The sequence below is a fragment of the Propithecus coquereli genome, unplaced genomic scaffold (assembly GCF_000956105.1).
Source record: "Propithecus coquereli isolate 6110/MARCELLA unplaced genomic scaffold, Pcoq_1.0 Scaffold167, whole genome shotgun sequence".
In the NCBI taxonomy this organism is placed as follows: domain Eukaryota; kingdom Metazoa; phylum Chordata; class Mammalia; order Primates; family Indriidae; genus Propithecus; species Propithecus coquereli.
The window spans coordinates 2597589-2625313 of NW_012141302.1; the positions used below are offsets into that span (position 1 = coordinate 2597589).

The 27725-nt window shown below is 37.7% G+C and overlaps 1 protein-coding gene across 1 annotated transcript in view; it reads left to right on the forward strand.

The window, feature by feature from the left end:
- Positions 1-27725, forward strand: part of HECW2 (HECT, C2 and WW domain containing E3 ubiquitin protein ligase 2) — a 211165-nt gene that overhangs the window by 106070 nt on the left and 77370 nt on the right. The window contains exons 13-14 of the mRNA XM_012641641.1: positions 12308-12493; positions 24564-24698. Coding sequence (XP_012497095.1) covers positions 12308-12493; positions 24564-24698 — 321 coding nt within the window. The remainder of the gene's footprint in view (positions 1-12307; positions 12494-24563; positions 24699-27725) is intronic.

Sequence of the window (27725 nt, forward strand, 5' to 3'; positions counted from 1 at the left end):
AATCACCTCTGAGCTCACCTCCTACCCCACTTCCTAATATCATCATATTAGTGATTAGCTTTCAATATATGAATTGGGGGGACACAAACATTTAGACCGTAACAGGATGGTTACTCCATAGGTCTCTGAGGGCGGAGGGATGTCTTGCAGAGGGTATTGATTAGAGGAAGCCTTAGCTGCACACAGAGTGATTTAGAATGAGGGAAACATTGGCTGTAGAAGTCCGGCTGGACATAACCCGTCGATCATGGCATGTGTTGATAGGAGCCTGGACGTGGAGATACAGAAATAGAGAAGAAGGATCTAGCATGAGAGGAATCACAGGCAGAGAGTTGGCAAGATTTGTTGGGTAAATAAATAGAATAGAAACTAAAGAAGGTGAGCCTTCTTCAGTTTAGAAGTTAATAATACATAAATGATGACTAACAATACATGGTTAATAATAACAGGGAAGTTAGAATTAGGGACTTGTTAAAGAAATGGAAGGAGAACATACTGACTTCAATGAGATGGATTATACACCTTGGGAAAAGTAGAGTAGACCACAGGGAAAAATAGAAGTCAGCATAGTCGTATCACAAGGAATTGTTGGTGAGGTCATTAGTATGTACACATTTATTGACTTAATACATTTCTGCCTTACTTCATTAGCTTTGCTTTATAAGTATAAGCATCTGTTTGCCTTTACTCCTTATTATTTCCTGGTTTATAGGTTTAATTCGGAACAGAGCAGAGTTGGAAGGAGGGTGAACAATGAATAACATGCTAGCTGTCCTCATAGATCATGCAAGAGGGGTTAGACTTACCGTGCATTCAATTTAGCAACAGCTTGTTGATTCTCTATTATGTACCAGGCACCGGGCTAAGTCCTAGAGATATAAAGATGACAGCAACTGTGGGCCCTGGCATCCCAGACTTCAAAACACATTATAATGCTGTGACCAGAGTTACAAGGGAAGACACGTGGAAGGAGCCGTAGATAGGTTTGCATTTGAGATGGGTTTTAAAGGCCGAATAGGAGCTTGACCTGGAAACAAGAGGGGCAAGAGCACCCCAGGTAGAATGAGAAGCGTTTGCAAAATAAGAGATTCATGAAGCTACAGGCTGTCTTGATAATGACTGCGGAAGGACTAAAACTGGATTATTAGTACTGCATAGCAATGTGGTATTGCTGATGTGCTGAGAGCATAGAACACTACTGAAAGTCAGAATTAAGCCTGGAAAGGTAGACAAAAGGCAGGTTACACAAACCTAAACTTGTACATGGGACAATTCTGTAAGGTTGCAGGCTTTCATACAAGGAAGAATGGGCTAGTATTTAGAGTTGTCACTGTAACAAAGAAGATATCAGGCTGTAGTGGGATAACAGAAGCTTCCTTTTGTTTTTTTGTTCATTTGTTCATGCATTCATTCAACCAGTATTTACTAAATGCCTGTGATTTTCCTTGCGCTCTAGACGCTGGGGATAGAATGGTAAACAAGACAGGAATATAGTAATAGATAACAGACTAGTGAATGAAAAAGATAATTCAGATAGTGCAATGTGGCATGAGGCAACTGCAACAATACACTGGGACAAAGGACGAGGGGACAACACGGAGGAGGCACTGGTTTAGTCAGGTGGATGGGAAGGCCTGTCCAGAGGAGCCACATTCAAGCTGTTGTAAAATGCCAAGAAGCTGGTAAGGTAAAGGTCTGGGTTGGAACCCTCCTCGCCAAGCTTCTTTGACAAGCAGAGGCTCGAGGGCAGGAATGAGGTTGATGTGGTACGTAATGAAGTCAGAGAAGTGAGCAGGGCTGCAGAATGTAGGGCTTGTATGATCTGGCAAGGCTTTCGGGCTTCATTCTAAATGGATTTTATTCTAAAAGAGTTTCCTTTATGGGAGTAATTTAGATTTTTGCAAGTTCTTTCTGGCTACTAGGTGGAAAATGGGTTTTAGAGGGCAAGATTAGCATCAGGGAGACGTGGGAAAAGGCCCCGTGGTGAGACATGGAAGTGGCTTGGACTCGTGAAGTAGAAACGGTGACAAGTGGATGAATATGGGATATATCTGGGGAGAGAGCTGATATTTTTGCTAATAGATTGGAGTGTAGGGATAAGAGGAAAAAGGTCTTCAAGAAGGAGCAACTGATTGGATGGTAAATGTTTAACCACCAGCTTTCTGGGAAAAAAGCGTGCGTGTGTCTGTGTGTGTGTGTACATGCAATATATATATTAATGTATATACATATATACATATGTACACATCTATACATAAATATACATATTTCACATGTATATATTCATTATCAAATTTGCTGACACAAAGGATGCATAGCATAAATTTACAAATAATAATAAAATAGACACTGAATGCTTTTGTTGATTTTTTTTGCTGAACTCTTATGTCAGTAGCCACCCTACAGTGGTAACTGATGAACAAGTATAGTTGCAACAGGGCTATTTTTGTTTGGGTTAATGAGTAAGACAACAGTGAAACAAGGGACACATGTTGAGCTTCACACTCCTTTGTCAATGAGGTCAGTACCTTCTTTGATAAGCCAAATAATAGTTATTAAATACTAGACTTACATATCTTCATTTTATGTGTGTGTGTTCTGTTCACAATGTAACAGCACAATTTAAGCTTCATCTGCATTTGTAGCATTTTATTTTCTCCACTAATTTCTTAAGTCTAGACTTGAAGTTGAGAAAAATAAAGCAAATTTTTTGGTAAAGGGCCAGAGAATAAATATTTTAGGCTTTCAGGACAAGGAAAAACCTGTACACAAATGGCCCTAGCTGTACTCCAATGAAACTTTGTTTACAAACACCGTAGGTTTCCCTCCCCTAGTCTAGACAGCCCACAAAACAAAAAATCAAGCCCTTGTTTTGCATTTCCTTATTTCTGTAGTGTTAATACTCCCTCTATGGCCAATTTAAAGCTACCAGTGACATCACTAAGCATGAAGTTCTACTTCTCTATATGGGCTGCCTTCTTTTACGCAAGTTGCATATCACTGCAGTGTTTCAAGTACAGGCTGGATTAATTGTCATTGGGTTATGGTATAAAGCTGCAGTTTTTAAACTTGGTAGACTTTTAAAAATAAATGCATATTCTTGGTTTCCAAACCTTAGAGATTCTGGTTCAATACGTCTGGAATGGGGCCCAGGAGTCTGTTTTTGTTTCTCTTTGTTTTAGTTCCCTTAAGTGATTCTGATGCAATTGGTCTGTGGCTTGTAATTTGGCAGCTCCAAAGAGATGTTGCATTAAGTGAGCTCACTGCCTTTGTTACAACTATAACTCATCAGGACTTTTGACGTCTAACTTGTTTTAACAGTGTGAAAATACTGTAAAAACCAGCTTGCAAGGTTTTTTTACTTACTTTGTTTTCATGTTGCTGTTGTGTTTCCTTTTTCTTTAGTTGGGCATGATTTTAGAATTTCTTTTGCTGGACAGCCTGTCTTGATTTCAAAATATTCTTTTTAAAGTAGTTAAATGTTTTTCTTCCTCTTATCTGAACTGCCTTCATGCTGGCTAAAAAGGTGATCCATGCTGTGCATCTACACATTTCTATAAGATTTAAATTCTGTGGGTTTAGGAAGTCTTATTTCCCTGACTTAGATATGGCAGACATTAAAGTGGCTGGATTTTTCTTGCTGAAGGTCTCAAGGTATGAATTAATGGAGATAACTAAGACAATTTTTTATAAAGAGCGTTACTTGCTAGAATTTCTTCTTTTTTCCTAGATTAGCAGAAAATGTTACAAAACAAACTTTTATTTGATCTCTCTATTTTAAGATTTATTGTCTAGGTTTTTTCCTTGAATTGTTTATGCTCTGTAGCTGTTTCAGTAGATTCCCTGTTTCTGTTTTTGAAAACGTTCAGTATGCAAAAGGAATATATTTAGAAGTTTTCCTCATTTTTTTTTGTGATTTGACAGTAGCAGTTTATGTTGAAAGATAGTCATGAAAAATAGATTATATGTAGCCATAATATCTAATAATCATTACTGAAAAGAAAAAATAAATAGATATATGGTTGTCATAACTCTAACGGAAAACTTGAGAAACAAACTTTTGTTTTTTTTCTTTTTCTTTTTTATTTTTCTTTTTTTGCGTTGTGGTTGCTTTAAGAATTATTCTACTGCCCTCTTCTGGTTGTGATCAGATGTCTTTCAAAATTGTCCTAATAAACTACTTCTCCTGTTAGCTCAAGATTTAGTTATTCGTGCCATGTCTTTTATAGTTGGTGTGCTTGGATTTGTCCAATTAATGTAATATGTAAATATATTTCGTTTAATTCAACTGAATAATTTTCTAACATACATGCCAAATCACTATTACTGTGGCTTTTAATGAGCTCTAAAAATACTTTAATTCCATCATTTAAATTTGTTAGTACTTAATGAAGAAAAATATTGTTCCAAAATTCATAAGTATATTCTTAAAAATCAGGAATTTCTCTATTTCAAACTAGATAAATTTATCATTTATAGTTAGTTTTGTTAATAAGTTAAAATTTCCCTCCATTTTATTCTTTGGCTAGATGGAAACAACGTAAAATACTATCTAATTAAAAATATCATGTAGACAGACTGTGTAAGACAGGACTATTTCCATATCCCAGCAGATATTTCCTGGAAACAATGTTTCTTGATTTTATTTATAATAAATTTTGCTTAGTGAATCATGTATCCAACTGCAAAAATCTGCTTCCTTGTCAATATGAGAGATGTTCACTATAGATTCAGTGATGCAATTTTCCAAATCTGAATTCAGAATGCCTATTCTTGATGAAGGATTTATGAAATATGAAAGATTTTATTTTTCAGTAATATACTTAACTGTGTTGTTGCAAAGAACAGAATTAGGTGAAATTAGGACTTGGCCAGGTAATCTAGAACATTTGGTCACCACAACACTAAAGAAAAACCTGAAAAAAAAGGGGTTGATTATTATTTTCCTTGTGATTGATAAAAACTGAATGTTTACATATAAGTTTTTTATTCTGCTGCCAACTGTCAGTAACATACCCCTTAACTCCTCTCAATATTTTTCACTTCTAAAACCTTACTTTATCAAACAAAATACATTTGAGCTCAAAAGAAATAAAAATAATTAATATAAAATAAAACAAATAAAAAACAAAATTTTAAAACATATTTAAAATGTTAAATAACAAAAAAAATTAAATAACAAAATTCCACCACGGAAACTCAGTTTTCACTCGCTCAACCATTGAGTATTTATTTCTTGCTAAGAAGGTGAGAAATAACAGGGAAATTGGGAAAGGGAGTTTTGGAATAGAGAAGGAATAACTAAAAAGAAAATTTTGCAAACTGAATTCAACAACACATTAAAAAGATTGTTCATCATGATTAAGTGGGATTCATCCCAGGGATACAAGGGTGATTCAATATACACAAATCAATCAGTGTGATACATGATATCAACAGAATAAAGGACTAAAACCATATGATCATTTCAATTGATGCTGAAAAAGCATTTGATAGAATTCTACATCCCTTCATGATAAAAACTGTCAAAAAACTGTGTACAGAAGAAACTTACCTCAATACTATAAAAGCCATATATGACAAACCCACAGCTAGTATCATAATGAATTTGGAAAAACTGAAAGCCTTTCCTCTAAGATCTGGAATAAGACAAAGATGCCCATTTTCACCACTGTTATTCAACATGGTACTGGAAGTTCTAGCTAGAGCAGTCAGACAAGAGAAAGAAATAAAGGGTATCCAAATTGGAAAAGGAAGTAGTCAAATTATCCTTGTTTGTAGATGATATGATCTTATTTTTTATTTTATTATTTAATTTTCTGCAGCCAACTTACCAAGTGAGATATGATCTTATATCTAGAGAAACCTAAAGACTCTACGCAAAAACTATTATAACTGATAAATAATTTCAGTAAAGTTACAGGATACAAAATCAACATACAAAAATCAGTAGCATTTTTTTATGTCAATAGGAAACAATCTGAAAAAGAAACCAAGAAAGTAATTCCATTTACAATAGCTACAAATAAAAGAAAATACTTAGGAATAAACTTAACCAAAGAAGTGAAAGATCTCCATAATGAAAACTATAAAACATTGATGAAAAAAATTGAAGAGAACACACACAAAAAATGGCAAGATATTCCATGCTTATGGATTGGAAGAATCAATATTGTTAAAATGTCCGTACCACCCAAAGCAATTTACAGATTCAGTACAGTCCCCATGAAATTACCAATGACATTCTTCACTGAAATAGAAAAAATAATCCTAAAATTTATATGGAACCACAGAAGACCCAGAATAGCCAAAGCCATCCTGAGCAAAACGAACAAAACTGGAAGAATCATATTACCTGACTTCAAATTATACTACAGAGCTGCAGTAACCAACATAGCATGGTACTGGCATTAAGAATAGACACATAGACCAGTGGAACAGAATAGAGAATCCAGAAATAAATCCTCACATCTGTAGTGAACTTATCTTTGACAAAGGTGCCAAGAACATACAATGGGGAGAGGACAGTCTCTTCAATAAATGGTGCTTGGAAAACTGAATATCCATATGCAGAAGAATGAAACTAGACCCTTATCTCTCACCATGTACAAAAATCAAATCAAAATGGATTAAAGACTTAAATCTAAGGCCTGAAATTATGAAACTATTAAAAGAAACATTGGGGAAACACTGAAGGAGGTCTGTGTGGACACGGACTTCTTAAGTAATACCCCCAAAGCACAGGCAACCAAAGCAAAATTGGACAAATGGGATCACATGAAGCTAAAAATCTTCTGCACAGCAAAAGAAACAATCAAGAAAGTGAAGAGACAACCCAAATAATGGGAGAAAAACATTTGCAAACTACCCATCTGACAAGGGATTAATAACTAGAATCTATAAGGAGCTCCAACAACTCAATAGAACAAAAGCAAATAATCTGATTAAAAAATTGGCAAAGGACCTGAACAGACATTTCTCAAAAGAAGAGATACAAATGGCCAAGAGGTATGAAAAAATACTCAATATCATTAGTCATCAGAGAAATGCAAATCAAAACTGCAATGAGATATCTCATCCCGGTTAAAATGGCTTTTACCAAAAAGACAGTCAATAATGAATGCTAGCAAGGATGTGGAGAAAGGGGAACCCTTGTACTCTGCTGTTGGGAATGTAAATTAGTATAACCATTCTGGAGAACAGTATAGAATATGACCCAGCAGTCCCACTGCTGAGTATATATCAAGAAGAGGGGAATTCAGTATACTGAAAAGATACCTGCATTCCCATGTTTGTTGCAGCACTATTCACAGTAACCAAGATATGCAGTCAACCTAAGTGTTCATCAGCAGATGAATGGATAAAGAAATTGTGATACATATACACAATTTAATATTGTATAGCCACAAAAAAGAATGAAATTCTGCCATTTGCAACTAGAGAACATTATGTTAAGTGAAATAAGCCAAGCACAAAAAGGACAAATCTTGCATGCTGTCACTCGTATGTGGGAGCCAAATATTAAAAACAATTGATCTGATGGAGGCAGAGAGTAGAATGATGGTTACTAGAGGCAGGGAAGGGTAGCGAGAATGGGGGGATAAAGTGGGGGTGATTAATGGGCACAAAAATATAGTTAGATAATTAGGTGGAATGGACAATATTTGAAAGCACAACAAAGTGACTATAAACAACAATGTTAGGGTATACTTTAAAATAACTAAAAGAGTGGAATTGGAATGTTCCCAACACAAAGAAATGTAAATGCTTGAGGCAATGAATACTCTAATTATCCTGATTTGATTAATTCACATTTATGCCTGTATCAAAACATCACACGTACCCTATAAAGATATACAACTATTATGTACCCATAATAATTAAAAATTTTAAAAAATATATTAAGAAAATTTTAAATTATATAAAAGGAAAACAAAACTTTTTGTCCTTTAGGGATCATTTAAAGGGGCTTTGTCTGTTAACAATTGCCAATTCCCCGTAACGGCTGTGAGTCCACGTGCAGCAGCTTCCCAGGTGAAATCATTCTGTACATTATCACGAGGCCGTGTTATGAAATAGGTACCATTTGCTCTTCCCTAATCAACTTTTGCTTCAGGTAAAAAATCAGATTCATTTACTGCAATTTTTCCTATAAGACAAACAAACAGAAAAGAATCCTTACCTAGTTAGAACCGTTAAACCCTAGGAGGGAGAATAAAGGTGCCTTTTTTCTCTTAACCCATAGCTTTGTCAACATCAGCTTCCATGAAGACTAAACTCTTTCAACCTAATCTCGTCTGTTTCATGTTTCTTGACTCTTCGGACCACTCCCATTCTTAGCTCTGCTCATTCTATCAGTGTGTGTCAGTATTTTTCAGTATTTTGTGGCCTTTATTTTTCCAACTCTAATTTCTGTCTCTAGTGAACCTCTTCCTCCCGCCTCCCCCTAGAATTTCCCTTCTTCATCCTTTTGAGTGATCAAGCCTTGCTCATCGTAGCATCCTCTAGGTTTAGCACAGGGCTTAGCAGATAATTAACAAAAGGTTATGAGACCCTTTTTCAGTTAATAGAAAGTGGATGTTGGTCCAAGATCTTCAAAGACTCAAAGTAGAAAACAATTTTACTGCTATCATTTATCTGTTATAACATAGGCAAGATAGGTATAATCCCCTATGTATTTTTTTACTTATTTATACTCAGTATTTGTATGGTGATTTTTACCTCTTTAAAGCACTTTTACATCCTTCGTTTCATCGGATTTGAATCCCACACACCTATGAAGAAAGCAAGGGAGTTATTTTCCCATTTTATAGTTGTGCAAATTGAAGCAGACAGAGATTAAATGGCTTTGTCTCTGTCCATGAGTGACAGAGCTGTGACTAAAATGCTCACTGTAGTTCTGTATGAACTGTATAAATATCCTTTCTGAACTATATATGCCAGCACAATTCACAATTGCAAAGGTGTGGAAACAATCCAATTGCCCATCAATACATGAGTGGATTAATAAAATGCGGTGTATGTATACCATGGAGTTCTACTTAACTACAAAAAACAATGGTGATCTAGCACCTCTTCTATTATCCTGGATAGAGCTGGAGGCCATTCTACTAAATGAAGTATCACAAGAATGAAAAAACAAGCACCACATGTACTCACCATCAAATTGGTATTAACTGATCAACATTTAAGTGCACATATAGTAATAACATTCATCGGGTGTTGGGCAGGTGTAGGGGGAGGAGGAGATGGGTATATACACCTAATGGGTGCAGTGCACACCGTCTCGGGGATGGACACGCTTGAAGCTCTGCCTCGGGTGGGGCAAAGGCAATTATATAATCTAAATATTTATACCCCCATAATATGCTGAAATAAAATTAAAAAAATATGTATGTATGTATATATGTACACACATTATACACAATTTTGCATAAACATATATGCTTATTCAAACATAGTTACCTTATAGAAACGTAGCAGTTTAGAGGAATAATGTATTTGCCTTAAGTGTTTTATATAGACCCTTACAGTCAAATATACACTATCCAGACTTGAAAAGGCTGTGGGTCTAAGGGTTGTTTGCTAGCTACTAATGAGAGAAATCTTTCTTGCACTGAAGTTACTTTGGTAGATACTTTTTACAAAGATCAGTCTAACATGGCACTATATTCCATGTCTCGTTGAGTGGCGCAGAGGAAGATGAAAGGACATAATTAATTATAAGATCAGCTTTAAGATTTCTATGCTTAAAGAGCTGTTCAACCCCCTTGAGAATTACTTCAAGCCTGAGGCTGGGATGGGTTCCTTAACCTAATTGCCACTACTTCTTGCCATAATGAAGCTCTGCTTCTTTAGCAAAGTGAGGAGCATTTCTGGTGCTCTAGATGAGTAAGTAGGCCACATCTAGATTCCTCATTTTAATAGGAGGGGGGAGAAGTGAAGGCGACCAAGAGGTATACCTATTTAGAACAACAGCTAATGTAATGATTTATCCAACAGAATTACCCTCACAATAATTTGTTCCCAAAGAGACTTACCAGGGAGTAAGATTTAAAAGCTCATTGCAATTAGTATATAAACCAGTGTGGTCTCAGGCCTCTAACTTGCAATGGCTTATGTAAAAATGTACCAGCAACACTGGGCCAAATGCAGAAAACAGATGCCTTCTGATTGTATTTAACACATCGACTGCCACACTAGAAAAAAAATTTTTTTCACTGGGTCCACGGTGTTCTATTAAAACAAAATGATCCTTTCTAATTTGTTATTTTTTATTGTTTTCTGTGCGTGAGTTATATGCAACACAATCCATGTTTTTAGAATTAATTTGTCAATATTAATTGTAACAATAAGAACATCAACAAGATTTTCACTGACCAACTGCTTCACGAGGCCCCAGGCTCAAAACTAGCCTGAGTTAAATACAACTCACATGGTAGTCAATGTGTTAAAATTCCAAAGCAGAGTCAGCCACAGGCCAAACTATTACTTAGGTAAATTAGGTTGTCTCTGACAACCTACAACTTCTTTTATTAGTCTCCTTCTCCGCTTTCATGGCATCACTTTTTCTAATCCTCTCTACTGGCCCAGAGCCTCTGCATAGACCTGCCTGCGTCGGCAGTACCCTGTGCTGTGAACCACACACCTGCTCACAGCCATCAGAACCTCCACTCCTTGGGACTGTCAGGTCAAAACACGACTCCAGAGTATCTGATACTCATACTTATACTTACTAAGGAACTAAGATTTGAGGATGGTTCAGTGTGGTCTTCTTTCTTCTTCTCTCCCTCTTTCCCTTTCTCTCTCCTTCCATCTGTCCATTAGTTTTGATACGGAACAAGTATTTAATGATGGTGAATCTATCAGGATAGTTTAGGTTATACTTCAGTAACTACAACCAACAAGTCTTAGTGGCTCAAGCTAACAAAGGTTTATTTTTCATTTCAAGTCAGGTTGTCAGGGTTCTCTGATCCCTGTAGTTACTCAGGGACGCAGAGAGCCAGGCTGGGAGCAGCCTCCATTTCAAACATTGCCATGCCAAAGGGAAGAAAACAGTAAATGCTTTGCCCAAGACATAGCACGTCCTGAGGGACCCTGGAAAGACAGGAGCAATGTTGACTGTCCTCATACTCATTCATCTTTTATCCCTAATAACTAACAGTACTGGGCATAACAAAGATAGTAAATGTTTATTACAATGAAATAATTTTTAGGGACTCTGGTGTCTTTGGGGTTTTCTCGGACTGTCTTAGAAATAAATAACAGAACCCATGAAATAAAGCTCGAAGGCCTGCAGACTCAGGGTAGCGTCCCTGAGATACTAAAAGTAAGAAGAGTCCAAAGCCCTTTGAATCAATCTGAGAAGAACAGAATTCCAGGATAGATCATTCCTAGCCTGGTCAATTTCATGATGTCATATTCCTCCTGATTCAAGGAAATAGCTCCCATACCATTATTCCTTTTCTACTGCTTGGCATAGGGTATTATGCAATGAATATCTGTCTGTTGGCTGACTCATGTGTGGGCAACCATGACTTACAATCAATATTTGGAATCTTCTTCAAGTATTATAGACATGAAGACTATAAGGTTTTTGACAAAGCAGTCAGTTTTCTGTATGGTGGTATAGTGCACTTTTATTAAACTTGCATTTCAGTCATATACATTCAACCATATATACACAGGAAAAAAGAGAGAGAAAAAAATGGTGAGATATACAGTTTGGGAAGCTCTTCTTGCTTTTCTATTCACTGAGCTTATGCCTCTGAGGAGGGTGAGATGAAAACCTCAGCCTACTGTGGTCTCAGCTGAGTGTGACTGTCACTGACAGCAACTCATCCCATCGCATGTCCCTCTGACACTGAAACATATGGCAAGTGCTCTTCCATACAACTTGACCCCTAAGTGTATGCCAGCTGAGTCATCTGGCATTCACTCGAAGAGCCAATGATCTAGTCCAATGCTGGGGCTCCCTGTAAGGTGTAATTCCAACTTTGTGTTTTTTTTGCACAAAAGCAACTTTAGGACCTAACGTCCCTTGAGGAAGGAGATTCCACAGCACTCTTCTTTAGAACACTAGACTCCAACCGTGGAGACTGCCTGACCTTCTGTACTCTTTGTATTTTATTTTGTTCAAGATATTTTGCTCTGTCTGCTGTTTCCACGTGTGGGTCTAGTGTTCTGTCGAAGACTACATATGCGTTTTATATACTTACTGGAAGCCTTGCTATACCCATGTGTAATATTCATGGTTTCTTTGCGTGTCACAAGCAGGTTAACGTTGGTCCTCCATTCTTGTCTCCAGAGTGCCTACCGCATGTTTACAAACAACACGTGTTTGAAGCACATGATCACCAAAGTCCGGCGGGACACCCACCACTTTGAACGCTACCAGCATAACCGGGACCTTGTGGGATTCCTCAACATGTTCGCGAACAAACAGCTCGAGCTGCCGAGGGGCTGGGAAATGAAACACGATCATCAGGGCAAGGTAACACGGGGGAGCTGCCGGAGGGAGCTGTTGAATGACTGTGGGCCGCCTGTGGCTTTGGCACATGTCCTTACCCTTCAAGTGATGGTGAAGGCTCTTTGTGAGGTGAAACATTCCGTCTCCTGGTTCAGGTGAAACCTGGACAGGCAGGCTGTTTATGACTTCTGCGCTATTCTGAAGTAGCGTGTGGAGTAGAGGGGTGTGAAGTTTGTGAAACACTCGCTTTTCCCTGGATTTTCTCCTTCCTGTCATCTCTCGCCATTTTCTGCTGATTAGAGAAAAGATTCCTTAAGCAATAGCACGTCCTTCTCCCTAGTTACACAGCTTATTTTGTAGATACTTAAATAAAAAGGTATAGTGTTATTTGGAGAGAGTGGCTAGGAGGTTACCAAACAAGCAGCTGCACAAGGTGTGTCTTTGTGACACTATCCAGGTTTGAGCCTCAGTCTTACTGGTTCAAAACCCTGATTTTGTGAGCACACGAAACAGGACTCACTGATTGAATAATTGATGATGAGAAATACATAACTGCGTCACACAGGCCAGAATAACCACATCTGCACTTCCTCCATAGACGTGAACCAGAAAGCCTGGTTATAATCAGGAAGTTGTTAAATGAGTAAGAGTTCAGAATGAGAAAGTTAGTACTTGTTATAAGGTGTTCCTCAGCTAGGATTTTATTTTTATTTATTTAACTCTTATGTAGAGTTAAATAGGAGGTGAGCTGTGAACTGTTTAAGCTCTTTATGCATAGAAGGTCCTTACCACAACTTGATACAGCAGTACTATTATTATTGCCATTTACAGACAAGGAGACCCAGGTCCAGAATGGTTCAGGGACTTGCCCAACATCACAGAGACAGACAGTGGCTGAGCCATGCTGTAAGCCAGGCATTCTGGTTCCAGCGGACATGCTCTTAGCCATGACATTATACCCTCCAAGTATTGAGCAACTAATCTCAGTTTCTCTGTCTATAAAAAGTCTCAGAATATGTGACTTGAAGGGTTAGGAAGATTAAAATGATATGACATTTAAAGTATTTAATAATCCTTGGGTCATTTGTTCAACAGATATTCATTGAGCACCTATACAAAACAGATGTGCCAACTGTGTCATAGACCTGCCATTGTCATGGAAAGAGACAGGCAATAGACAAATAAATAAATACTGCACATAGTATGTCAAGAGCTATAATAAAGCAGGGAATGGGGTCTAGAAAAAGACAGGAATGAAGAATGTCATATTACATAGGGTGATTGGGGAAGGCCACAGATAACGCCATAGGTGAGCAGATACCGAAACAAAGTGAGGAGTATTCGGGGAAGAGCATTCGAGGCCGATGGAACATGTGAAGTACTCAGTAAATGCCATTTTCCCCCCAAAGTTCCCTCTAGTAATAATACCACAGTAGCCTCTTACTCATCCTGAACTTAGCTTCTGGCAATATTATCTGAGAACCTATAAGCAGTTGAAATAGTTGTTACAAAGTGTGTGTATTTTTTAGTGCATGGGAGGAGCCCTCAAACTCTCATTGAAACTGTTAACTTGATTTCTGCAAATATTTTTAATAAACTTCTAGTTCCCAGCTAAGAGAAGATTAGAAGTGGCAACCATGAAGTTTAAAAGAGATGAAAGAGAATGGATTTGTGATTGTGTCCCTGGAGCACAGGTAAAATGGTATTTACTCAGAGTCAGGTGGGCATGACAGAGAAGCCTTTCCAGGACACCTAGAAGCTGGAAGTAGGGACACCAGGGAAGGATGTGGCATTTTTGGTGCCGAGTTTGATTTAACAGCCTGAGAGCACGATGTCTGTAAACATTCCACTAAATGGAAGGGCATAGACGGTCCAAGTAAGGACTGTGGAAAATACTGGTGGTATTACACCTGGGTATAAAAAGCAGCAGCACACCAAGAATTCATCTCTGTTCTCAACTCAGACAAAATTTTAAAGGAGCTGTGCTTGTTAGAGAACCATGGGTCCTGGGAAAATCCATGTTGAGATAATGCTATATATATTTCTGCTCTGTGTAGAGATTTAACTTAAGTTAGGGGGTAGTCCCTGCCAATTGTAACTGCCAAACACACTTCAGGAGAGAGGTTTTTATTAATAACTTCTGACTTTGAGAAAGTTTAAATTACATTTATGATACTATCTAAGAAGAGTTGTAATTTATTCTTAAGAACAATTTCAGTCTCATAGTTTTCATAAAAGTTCTGATGGTTAAACAGGGGAAACAGTATCTCAACTATGTCCATAGCATAACTATCCAAAACGTCTTATTCCCTGGTGATTTTTGACTGATTTTTGACTGATTTGGGGGTTACAACATAAAGTTGGTATTGTATAGGACCCTGATTATAGGCTGGTAGATAGCTGACCTCAGTCTGCTGCTGGCTTTGCCTTAGAATGCTGTTCCACATGAAAGACTTGAAGCATCCCTGTCTTGTGGAGGAGATGGATTATCAGACAAACCCCAAAGCTTATCACTTTAGCCCGATTGCCCTCTGTTGTGCATTAAGACTTTAATAAGATTTTGAGCTAAGCTGGACACCTTAACTAAAGCAGGTTTATCTCCTTCTGATTTCCTTATGTATGTTCCTTTCCAGGTGACTGGCTCCCAGTAAGTTAGAATAACTTAAAGGAACATTTGGGGAGGCTGGTGCTAGGTCTGTACTTGGCTGCGCTGCTTTGGGCAGCAGGTTAGGAATCCTAATTCCTGTCTTATAAATAGGCAGCTAGTAGGTTTTCTTCCAGCCCTGGAATTTTAACTCCATTTTATTTCATATTTTATTTATTTATTTAAAGAGACTGGGTCTCACTACCTTGCCTAGGCTGGAATGCTGTGGCTGTTCACAGGCGCGATCCCACTACTGACCAACACAGGAGTTTTGACTTATGTCATTTTTACCTGGGATGGTTCATCTCTCCTTAGACAACCTGGTGGTCCCCCGTTCCTAGGAGGTTACCATACTGATGCTGAACTTAGTGTAGACACCCCATCAGCATAGCGCACTATAGCCCAGAACTCCTGGGTTCAAGTGATCCTCCTGCCTCAGCCTCTCCACTAGTTGGGACTACAAGTGTATACCATTGTGCCCAGCTAGACCACTTTTTAAAATGAGTGCTTTGCTTCCAGAACATTGAAAGGGAGAAAACTTTTTTCTAATATAACATCAAAAACTATTAAATATTACGAAGTTATTTTCCCACAGTGATGACTGATTTGTAGAATTGACGTGGAACATGATGTCCATATCCTCATCTACATGGAAGGGAATAATTCTTAAGAGGAATATTCTCAAACTGAGCTCTTCAGGTCTGTGAAATTTGGCTCCATCTTCTCAAGTACAACAATTTCCTTTTGTGTTTTCGCTTATCTAGTCATCAGCACACTTCTGAATATCTACTATGTGTGTTCCATTGTGCCAACAATGATAATGCCACTTGTGTAGCATTATGTAGTATGTAGCACTGACTATGTGCCAGACACTGTTGTAGAACCTAGTTAGTTCATTTCATGCTCACAGCAGCCTTGAGATAGGTGCTACTTTTATCCATATTTTATAGAAGAGGAAACTGAGGCACAGCATGATTAAGTGAATTGATTAATGTTCCACAATTATTAAGTGATAGAATTGGATTTGAACCCAGGCAGTCCATCTCCAATGTCTGTGCTCTCATCCTGCCTCTCTCCTGTGGTGAGGGTGAATGGGTATCTTCCAGCAATTATAATGACGATAGTAAGGGCTTTGCAGGATGCTGTGGGAGTCTTGTGGCAATTTATGAGGTGGATGTTATTGTTAACCACATTTTACTGAAATTTAGAGGTAGAAGAAGGGATCTATATAGAACAGTAACTAAAGAGTTTCATCAATTTGGGATTTCATGAAAATGATACAAATTTGTTAATGGATGAATCCTTACTCTCATGGGAAATGCATGCTGACTTATAAAGGATATACTATAGGGTTAAAGTCAGTGTCCTATTCCCTCTCCTAAGGAACTGCTGGTCTCCCTTAACCATAGTGGTTCAACAGAATGGCTTTTTCACAGTAGGATTTAGTTTTGTTATTCTTATTCATTGTTGGCTGTGTTGTTCTTGACCAGTGCAGGGTAGTCTGATATGGGATGTTTGTTTCTGCCTTACACCTGTGTAACAACCCAGAATGTTCTCCGTTTCTCCACAGTGAGTGCTCTGTTACTGTGGTATCTCTGGTAGACTTATTCTCTTACTGAATCAGTGGACTGCTAACCGGATGGTTGCATTCTTCATCAGCCATAGTCGTGAAAGTAGGGTTTTCAAAACATCCTTGGAAGCCAAGTAACTTAGAACTAGAACTGAAATCAGACCTACATATTTGCACAAAATCATGCACTTCCTGTGTAAGGCCACTAACTCCCCTCCTGTAGAAATTGCTATTTTACTCTGAATGCCTCTTCTTTGGATTATTAAAGAATGTGTGTCTTAGCATTGATGTATGCTATTCAGGGGTACAGTGCAGAATGACTTATTTCTGGCATGGGACAGCTGGAAAGTTTTCATAGTAAAGGTAGTATTTGAGCCGAGCCTTGAGTGATGGGTAGGATGTTGATTAAAAGGAACAGTGAACATAGGATACAGAGGGAAAACGCTCACAGTAGAAGCACTGAGATGGGAAAACACCAGGTGGATATGCCTGGTTTCTGCAAAGAAATAATGGGTGAATTTCAAGAGACCCATTTCAATGGAATGAAATTAGTGGAACTACATTGCAGAAAGTTAAGCATAACAGAGAGAGTTCCACTTTAAAATGACATGGATAATGAGAAAAACACTATGAAGTTTATTATTTCTCAAGTATACATAATGGGCTTATTTGATTTAATTTTTAGAAAAAGTGTTAAAAGTAAAAAAAAAAAAATTTGCTTCCCTTTCAAATGTAAATGTGAATTTTTTTCCCCTCTGCTTCTTTGCTTTATAGTCTCAAACAATATTAACACAGGGTGTTTTTTCCAGATTATTCTGCTTGGGCTTAAATTGAAATGCTAAGAAACTTTACTCTTTGTAAGTGATGTATCATAAACTTCATGGGTTTTTGAAAAATAAAAATGTAAAATGGTAGCCATCTTCATATTTAAAGTAAAATATCTTTCCCGTAGTTTCTTGTGTTTTTCCCTACAAAAATCTTATGCTACAATATCTCTGAGCTAAATCAACATCCAAGCTTTGTAACTCTGGGGGTTTGTGACTTCGGGTGTCAGATTGGGGGTTTAAGTATCAGAATGGTCCAAATACCCAACTTTATAACCACAGAAAATAGCACTTATGGTTATGAGGACAGATTTTAGAACAGAACAAATATTTGTATGGTGGAAGTTCCCACAGGCTCAGCCTGCTTGAGGATTCTCATTTTACCAGACCCTAATGGCCTGTGTGGCTGCAGAAGTTGTCCCACTGGTGACCCAGACCCTGGTTTCAATCCTACGTGAAACTGGTAGCCACTTTTTACTGGGTCAAGTTCTGTTTACCTCAGTGAGTAAAGTGCAACTTAATATTTGGAGGTCTTACGTGAATTCCAAAAGTCTCTTAGCAGGATAAATAATGAATTTTGAAAAATGTTGTCTATTTGACCATTACATTTGATAATTTTGTGACACATCTCTTTAATTGCTTTGAAACAACTAATACCTCTTTGTGGTAGTTACCTGGTTTAATTACCTGAAGTTATGCAGTAATCCAGATAGAGATGATCAAACTGTAAATTTATAGATAGCACATTTTTTTAGATTCTCTTACCTAAAGGGGTAAAGATGTTAGATTAGAAAATAACCCACAAATAAGTATACATAGAAGGCAAATGGCAAAAGTAAAGTATCTTTCCTGGGCTGTATACCTTTTTTGAATGAGAGAATAGAGCAGAGATTGGTTTCATGGATATATTTCTGAGTAAAATGCTAGACTCATGGAATCTTGAAAGAATTGCCCAAGTATGGAGATAGTCTTTGCCTTTTCTTTTTAAATAGTTATCCTCATGACCTGCATTGGATCTTTTAAAAATATTTGTAAGTAAATATTTTTACTTATAAGTACTTATAAGTAAATATTTTTAAAGTATATATGTGTATACATATATACTATTTTTAAATTTCATGATAATGCCCTTCTACTTCACCTAAAATATGTTGATTTGGATAATCTATTCCCAGTCTTCCACAGTGATGTGCTGGCAAATGTTTAACAATCAGCTCTCCGGGTGAGATGGGGAGGATGGCTGATTTGTAGTGTTTGCCAATTTCCAGGGTATAAATTCTCCCACCATGGCCAATTATGTGCTATCAGCATCACATCAACCCGCTCATGGAATTGCTGAAAATTTCACAATCAGCTCTCACGAGCTGGTGCAAGCCATCTCTGGTATACCACTGGCTCCCTGCTTACATGTCTAACACCTAAATGCTGCCACTCCCAACACATAAAAATCACTGCCTTAGCTAACACTTTACATCTAAGGTGTGTACTTGTACTTATCCACATGTACTAACCAGCTGTTTCCATAACTCTAGCCCAAGTACCATGGATCCCTCTTTTCTCTCCTAGCAGCTGTAGAGCTACAATCATAGCAGTTTAACAAAATAATCTTCTTTAACCTTTTTTGTGACCAATATAGAGGTCATGACTATATTGGTCATGGGACTACTCGCTCCTTCAAAAGAACCAAGTTAGCATGAGTATTTTTTACTTAGAATAAACTGTATCATTCAGCCCTTTTCATCTCTACTATTTGTGAGAAAGTCTGTTTTAAGATATAATGTAGAGAAAATAATAGGATGTTTATTCCTTTATAATTGGGGAAATATTGAGGGAAGGGGTCAGAAGCTGAGAAGAAATTTGCAATTTTGGAAAGAAGAGAATGGGTAAGTAAATACAGTCTTTATACAAATTAAAGTAAATTATAAGTAACCTTTTTTGAGCATTTCTAAGACTTCGTAGGGCTGAGAAACCAGAATTCAGAACAGATATAATATGCAGTGCTTCTGACTTATCAATTGCTGTTCTTTCATTGTTTCCATAGCTCTTTAGAGAAAGAAAGATAGAAGATCTCATGTTCTGTCTTTCTGTAGCATAGTTACAAGTACTTTTTGTTTTATTTTGTTTACATGGCCTTTTAATATGTATTCCTGGTTTGGCAAAATATTAACTGGAAACAATTTCAAACTTCTTTAACTTAGAATTGTTGAGCCCGAGGTTGGTATTTCTTCACAAATACTGATGACTTTTTCTTTTCTTAAAATAATAGAAGTTAAAAAAAAGAAAGAAAGAAAGAATTGTGTAAAGAAAGACATGTATTTTGTTTGGCCTCACTGAAATACCACTTGGCTCCAACCAGCCCGTATTTCCTGACTCTGACTATGCCCTGAAGCAGTGAAAGGGTAGCAGTTCTTAAAATGAGATTTAAGTTTGTGTATTTGCATTCCTCTCAGTTTTTGAGTTGTTAGTCTCAGTTGGCCCAGCGTTGTGAAGCCTGAGTGAATTTCCTTAGTGAAACTTAACAGTAGGGAATCAGTATTGTTCAAAATTTGCTTTGCTAGTGGCTAAAATGAAAAGAATCTATTTTTTCATGCAATTGCTTTTTTCACGTAGTCTGCATTCTCACCATACTCTATCTAGACAATATTTATTAATACATGTTATATGCTTTTATAAATAATTACAGGCTATTCAAAAATTGTGACATAAAAGTGACCCAGTTAAAAAAAAAGTACTAGGTCAACTTCATTGCTGGCTTGAACTAGTTAGCATTTCCTGTGGGAAAGCGATCCACTTTCCTGACATAATTGATAATGTGTGTCACAAATAGAAATGACAAGCCTGGAATTTGCACTATCCTCTCCTCTTGCTTTTAAAGTGGAATATGCTTTTCACAATTCATCTGTGACCTGAGAAATCCCCTTTACATGGATAAAGCAAAGCACTAAGGAAACCTGTCCAAGGTCACACAGTGGACTGCAGCAGAGCCGAAATGCATGCCAGGAATTGCTTCTTAGAAATGCTGTTGTTAGTGCTCTAGCTATGCGGCTTTGATGGAGGTCTTAACTGAGAACTTTTCCCCTGAGTACTTGGCAGACTTAAAAAGCATGTGTAAACAATATACACATTCCATCTGACTCTGAAATGGAGCCCCTGTAGGATACAAATAGCACCTATTCCCCACCCGTGGCCATGCTTCCCACAGGTTAGCAATGAGGTTAGTTATGAGAATTGTGCAGAGTATGCGGAGTGTGTTGCTGGGATCAGTAGCAGCATCTTCAGTATTGAAACAGTGGCGAGGCTAAGCGCTATGAGTGGCTGTTGTTGTCAGCCTACTTCGATACATGCTTAAATGCTTTTCTAAAATCAAGTATGATATGAGGTGTGAGGAGAGTGGGAAGAACATAAAAAGGAAAAGATAGTAGGCAGAAAGCAGAATGGAAAAAAAGAAAAGATATATGAAAAAAAGAGAAATAGAGAAAGAGGTATTACTCATTGGGCTTTGGAGTCAGACTGATTCCAAAGCTGGTTCAAATCCCAGCTTTGTAAGTTCCCTACTATACATTTCACTTAAATCAGGAATTGTCACTCAACTGTATTAAAGGGAAATGGTAATGAGATATTGTTATTATCAAATAATGAACATCCCTATGTATAATGGTGGTTTCTGGCTTCAATTTTGGAGAGATTGCGTTTCCTCTGCAGTTTGGAGACTTCAGTGTTACCAGTTAGGATTTGGTTTGGCTGGATTGTGATGGAAAACCTATATAAAGTTTAACCCACAAGATTGTATTTTCTCACATAAAGAAGTCCAGAGGTAGGCAGGCTAGAGTTTGGTGGTTCATCAAGTTGCAAGAGCCCCTGGCTCCTTCCAACTTTTTGCTCAGCCATGCTTCATCTCCATGGCTCAGCATGGCTGCTGGAGCTCCAGCTATTGCATCCTTGTTTCAGCTAGCAGGATAGATGAAGACAGAAGGAGAGATCACCTGTCCCTTCCAAGGAGATTTCCCAGAGTGCCATGTTTTACATCTCATTGGCCAGAGCTGAGTCCTGGTCACACATATTTACAAGGGGCCTAGGAAGCATAGTTTTCACTGGTTCTCTATTTTTTTTTGAGTATTGTGGCCTTGTGTATGGGCTGTAGCAAGAAACATTGTGATCCTTAGGAAGATGTTTCAGAAAGGAAAACTATTATTAGTGATAATAATAGTAACTTACATTTGAAGTGTCACAGGCACTGTGTTCAAAAATGTGTAAGAACCATCTCGTTTAGCCTTCCTTTAATATAGATGTCATGATTTTCATTTAACAGAACAGAAACTGAAGCTTTAAAAGTTTTAAGCAGTTTGCCCGAGGTTTTATCACTAGTGAGTGGCAGAGCTAGAGCGCAGAACCAGGCTTGTCTTTTTACAGATCCCAAGCATTTAATCATTACTTTGCCTCCTACTTCTCAAGTTTTAACCTGGTACTTTATTTGTGTCTACAATGGGATTTTTAAAATCTTCTTTCCTATCTGAAATTTTATGGTCTTCAGCTTCCCTCCTTTTACCTAACACACACACACACACACACACACACACACACACACACTTTCTCTCCTCATTTATTTTTTCCTAATCTTTAAGTATTTTTGTACTTACATAAAAGACCGTGATTTTTAATACTTGGTTAGTTAATTATGAGTTATCTCCTTGTATTTTGGTCAGGAATCTGCATATTAGGGTTTTTAGCAATTTGTTATTTACTGAGCACCCTCTTTCTCGTAGGCACAGCCCTAAAAGCTGTTGGGGATAACAGAGTAAGAAAGAGTCCCTACCCTCAAGGCATTTACAGTATAATTGTTTAGAGAATGGATTTTGGACAAGCCTCTTAGTATCACATTAGGCTGTGATACTACATGCAAGTCACAATTGACCTAGATGTAGACACCCATTTGTCCTTGTAATTACAAGTGCATCATTGTGCCTCTAATGGCCACCCATCCCTTCAAAACATTCCTAAGAAATTAGGTAGAGTAAAATAGGCAATTCTATTTTAGTACTCTTTGTATTTTTCCCTTAATCAACAAGTTTTATGTTATTTATATTAGTAATAAAAGCTTATTAATCTTAATCGACATAAAGAGTTTGTGGGGTTATTTAAAAATAGGTATTAACTGTGTCCATTTGTAAAAATAATTCCTATTTTATGACATTTTGAATGGTGGCAGAAATAATGGGCAAGTGTATTAGAAACCCCAGTGAAACGGGACCAATGTGACATTTGGCACCAGAGCCTGTCAGTTCAAGTCTGGGTAGGTTTTATCACTGATGTACTTTTTATAAGATATGAGAAGAAAGATGTTTCATCTGACAGGCTGTGGAAGAGGGAGCCTTATCCAGGATGTGAGGTTGATGACAAAATCTCACACAAAACCTCCATTTATTCCAGTCTTTGTACCTGGAAATTGAATATTAAGAGAAGGGACTGGGAAAGATTCCTGTTGTGTCCATTTTTCTGCTTTGTTTTCTAGTGCATCCATTGCATCCATTGCTTAATCTTAAAATTATTTCTTTATAAAGGTATAAAATTTTTTTCCATCTGGAACCTACCTATAAATTATTTTGGGTCATTTCCTGATTATGTACATGCGGAAACATTTTGTTCCATAATGGGGAGGTGATTTTTTTTTAATAGGCATAAATATACCATCTGCCTCCGGGATTTGCCTAGAGGTATTCATCCCTGGTCTTTAAGATAATTTGTTATCTGAGCTCCATCGGTTTGAAGAGTCATTTCTTTTTTGCTTAGGTTATTTGTCATACATCATGTGGCTGGACACTTGATTTATAGGTACTAATGCTCCTGGCTCTCCTAATAGTCTCTTTTATCTTTGATGACCTAATTTACTTTATCTGATCATGGAAAACTTAAAATTTCTAGTTGTCCTTGAGATAATGGGTTTCATTATTTATTACCTTGAGTGAATTTTATTTTGAAAACTTACATTTGGCCCCTATGATAATGATAAGTAGCACTTGTGTAGTTTTGGAATTAAATAAACAAACAAAAAAAATGCTTTTCTACATTGCATTTGATCCTCACTGCAACACTGAGGTAAATGGTTTCTGCTCATTCATGATTTCATGTCACCAGGGAGACCTCAAAAAACATGATAGACATGGTTTCCATCCTCCTAATACACTACAGGGGAGAAATGCTTATCATGAATGAGGGAGACCTGTTTTTATAAGAAATCTATAGCTTAGCGAACTTAAGTGACTTGCCCAAAGTTATAGTCAGTATGTGATGAGTTTGGATGGGTGTGTAATGGGTTACTAAACTGGAAAGACCAGTAGGAAGACTTCTAAAGAGTGGTGGAAACTGACCAAAGAGTTGGGGTGTTTTTTCACTAGACAGTGGGTAGCCATTAGAGGCTTTGGATTGAAGTGGTGATGTAATCAAAGTGGTTAGAAAGAATATTCTTGTAGTAAGGGGCTAGTTAAATGAATAAAGATGGCAGAGATGTGGAACAACTGAGAAACTACTGGTCCTTACATGCATAAGATTAAGCCCTGAAATATTAATAGTAGGGTGGTATTCAGGATGGGAGGGAACAAATAAAGGACACTACAGTGAGAAAATGAGAAGGACTTGGTGGCTGACTGCATAGGAGAAGGAAAAGAGAAAGAAAAGTCAATGGTGTTTGAAGTTTCAGGTAATAAGACCTTGATAATAACCACGCATGACAGCAAGGGCTTCAAGAGCATCAGTTAAGAGAAGCTCAAATGTCCATTGTTACGACTTCCTTCTCAGATCATACCTTTGATGGCGATCTCTTTAGAGTACTTCTGAAACCAGGGTAACGTTCCTTCCTGCTCTCTTCATTCTGGATCTGATCTATTCTGGTCTGTCCTAAGAGGGCACAGAAAATTGCCCCCAAAGATTGGAAATTGTGAGAAGACGCAGCTAAGACCATGACCCGGAAGGGGATCTTGTCCTGACTGTGTGAATGTGACAGGTCCACTAAGGCATGTAGGTGGCATGTATTGACAACTGATTCAGTGGGTTGTGTCCTAGGCGTTCTTTGTCGACCACAACTCCCGCACCACCACCTTCATCGACCCCCGGCTGCCCCTCCAGAGCAGCAGACCCACCAGCGCGCTGGTTCATCGGCAGCACCTGACGAGGCAACGCAGCCACAGCGCGGGTGAGGTGAGTCTCGTGCTTTAGGGGCTGATGTGGTGGTTTGTGGAATCGGGCTGGTTTTTTTATTATTTCTTTTCTTTTTTTTTGAGTTTGATTTAGAGACTATCATTTGGAGGCTAAAAATCTTTGAAATGTTGACAGGGCTTCTCTGGAAATACAGACAGCCTAAATTGCAAATTTAAGAGGTAGGGCATATGAGGAAAGAGTGAAGAAATTAAAGATTTTTTTTTTTAACTCAGAGGGAGGTGAGAAGGGATTGACAATGTCCTGTTTATAAAATGTTCAAGAGAAGATGATAAGCCCTTTTGTACCCCCAATGATAGAGAAATGAATGTAACTTTTAGAGGGTGAAAATTTGGTTAAATATAAGGAAGAATTTCTTAATTGAGTTTTTCTGGATTACATTAAAATTTTTGTCCAAGTCTATGGAGTTGTGGAATCCTCACTAGTATTCTTTAAAATTAAGATACAACTGAGAGAGTTGATTTATGCACTCTGAGTGCCTGGAGAAAATGGGCTGAACTAAGAATGTCTGAAAATTGCTGTGCTCTACTTGGCCAGTTTGCAGTGGCCCATTGTAACCACATGAGGGCCCTCTAATATCCTAACCCCCAAAACAAATCTCTTCTTGTTTCAATTTTTCCTTTAGCAGCTTAAATAAACAAAAGGAATGTTTTAGGTCAAGTTTTCTTCTCCCTAATATGGGTCTGTGGTTTGAGTGTATATCATTGCTTGATGTACATTGTTTCCAAAAATTCCCTTAGACAAATAGAATTATTTCCTGCATGCTTTTTCTATGTTTATGTGCATATCATATTTTCAATGTTATATTGTAGGTCAGATATTTTTGTAGCCTCTATTATAAGAAAAAAATTATGAATGCAATAAATAACTGGATTTGATTCATCAAAATTCTACTCTTGGAATTTCCGCTCGTGATTTACGTGCTTGGTCTAATGTATCATGTGTTTGCTGGTCGTAAGTGCAGATATAGAAGAATATACATGAGAAGCTCATATAAAAATGATATTTTTGTAGCCTCTATTATAAGAAAAAAATTATGAATGCAATAAATAACTGGATTTGATTCATCAAAATTCTACTCTTGGAATTTCCGCTTGTGATTTACGTGCTTGGTCTAATGTATCATGTGTTTGCTGGTCGTAAGTGCAGATATAGAAGAATATACATGAGAAGCTCATATAAAAATGATATATAAATCTATTGCAAGATGAGGTATGCACGAAAATATTTATGTTTTATGAGTAGCTAATAAATCTTTAGCTTGCTGTCATGTAAACCACTGGTGGTGAACTGGTTGCTGCTAACAGCATTCATCTTAAAAGCAAAACAGACCTTTGGACCTCATGTGTGATCTCTAGCATAATTAGGTCCCTATCTGTCTTTATCACATGGCCAATGAACTTTAGCCATTTGTCTTATCCTGACTTCACAATATAAAGCTGACTGTTGGATCAGGTCAGGACATTTTCCTGGGAAAACATGCATGAGACTGATAGCTATACTTGCATTTTCCTTCAACCTTAGAACTTGAATTATTTTCATGTTCTAGTAGTAGCCTGTTGTGGGAGAGGGACCCTAAGAGGTACATTAAGACCTCTCCTCCGGTTGATGGAAACTGAGCAGTGGAAGAGAGAGAACTCCACATAGACTCGGTGACCAGCCACGGTGTTGCAAAACCTTCCAGGGGAATGTCCTTTCTGACCCAGCTGTTGGGAGCATGACTATCCTGAAGCACTGCCCATCAGAGGGGTTGCCCACTGCCTGATGGTCTGGCTTCAAGGGAGTGAGGTCTCACAGAGAAGACCTTTGACTTTCCTGGGAAATGGAGATACATGGCAACATACTGACAGGAGGGACAGTATATTTTGGTGTGTTGAAATGATTAAGTTCTCTGACAAACAATGTGTAGTTAATGATTGAATCTCCCCAGAAAGTGGCTGAATTCGTTCCTCTAAGCCAATAACTCAAGAGAAACAGGGTGAGACTGCATGGGTCTTTCTTTCCAGCCACCATCTTATACTCATTCAGCAAATATTCCAGTCAGTGGAAGTATTGGTATCTCTTCCATCGAACAAATTAACATTTACCAAACACCTACTATAATGTGGAAACATAGTGGTTGGTGTTGTGAGGGATACAAACAAATAACACATTTCCTGTGTTCTTAAGAAGAAGAGAAAGTGTGGAGCCATATAACAAATGAATAAAAATAATAGTGAAAAATGCTTTATAAACAGTTTTTTAGTAGTTGGAAAAGAAAAGTATACTTTAATAACTTTTTTAGATAATCATGACTTTTTTTCCTTTTCTTTCTTTCCAGCCTCATTGAGGTATAACTGACAAATGATATGAACTGTTCACAGTGGCAACTGCTTTAGAAATACACACCAGTCTTAGCTATGGGGGCTCAGAGAAGGTGGCATTTAACCCCAGCTTGAAGGGAAGGGAAGGCTTTGCGGAGGAGAGGTTGTTTGAATGACACTTGGAAGAATGAGTGAGCGCATTCTTGAAGGGCATGCAAGCAGTGGAGGGTGGGGAGGATATCTGTAGCATTAGAGCCTCTAGAAAAATCCTTAGCAAACACCTAACTGATGCAATATGACAAAATGGCTGTAAGTGGGAGTAGAAGCTCTATTTTAAAAGTACCAGTGTATAAATCCAGTACAGTATGTTATTTTGCCTTCTGTTTTCTCATTCTCTTATGCTTCTCTTGTACTCCTACTATTGTCTTAAAAGATTTCTGTAATATGGGGTAAATGCTAAAGAAGCTAAAGCAACGTTAAGAGTTTTCCGGTGAGAATATCAATGGGCATTTTTGGTTATCTACCTGCGTATATGAGTTTCTAAATCTATACTAGGTACAATAAATAATTCGGTTTAGGGCAACCCTATTTAGCTCCTCCACACCTGCTCCTATTAGCTCGGTGGCGTGGGAGGCTCAAACCAGAAAGAGCTGTTGTGCTGGATGCCCTAATAGGCATGTAAAATTGCTCCTAAGGCGGTAACATA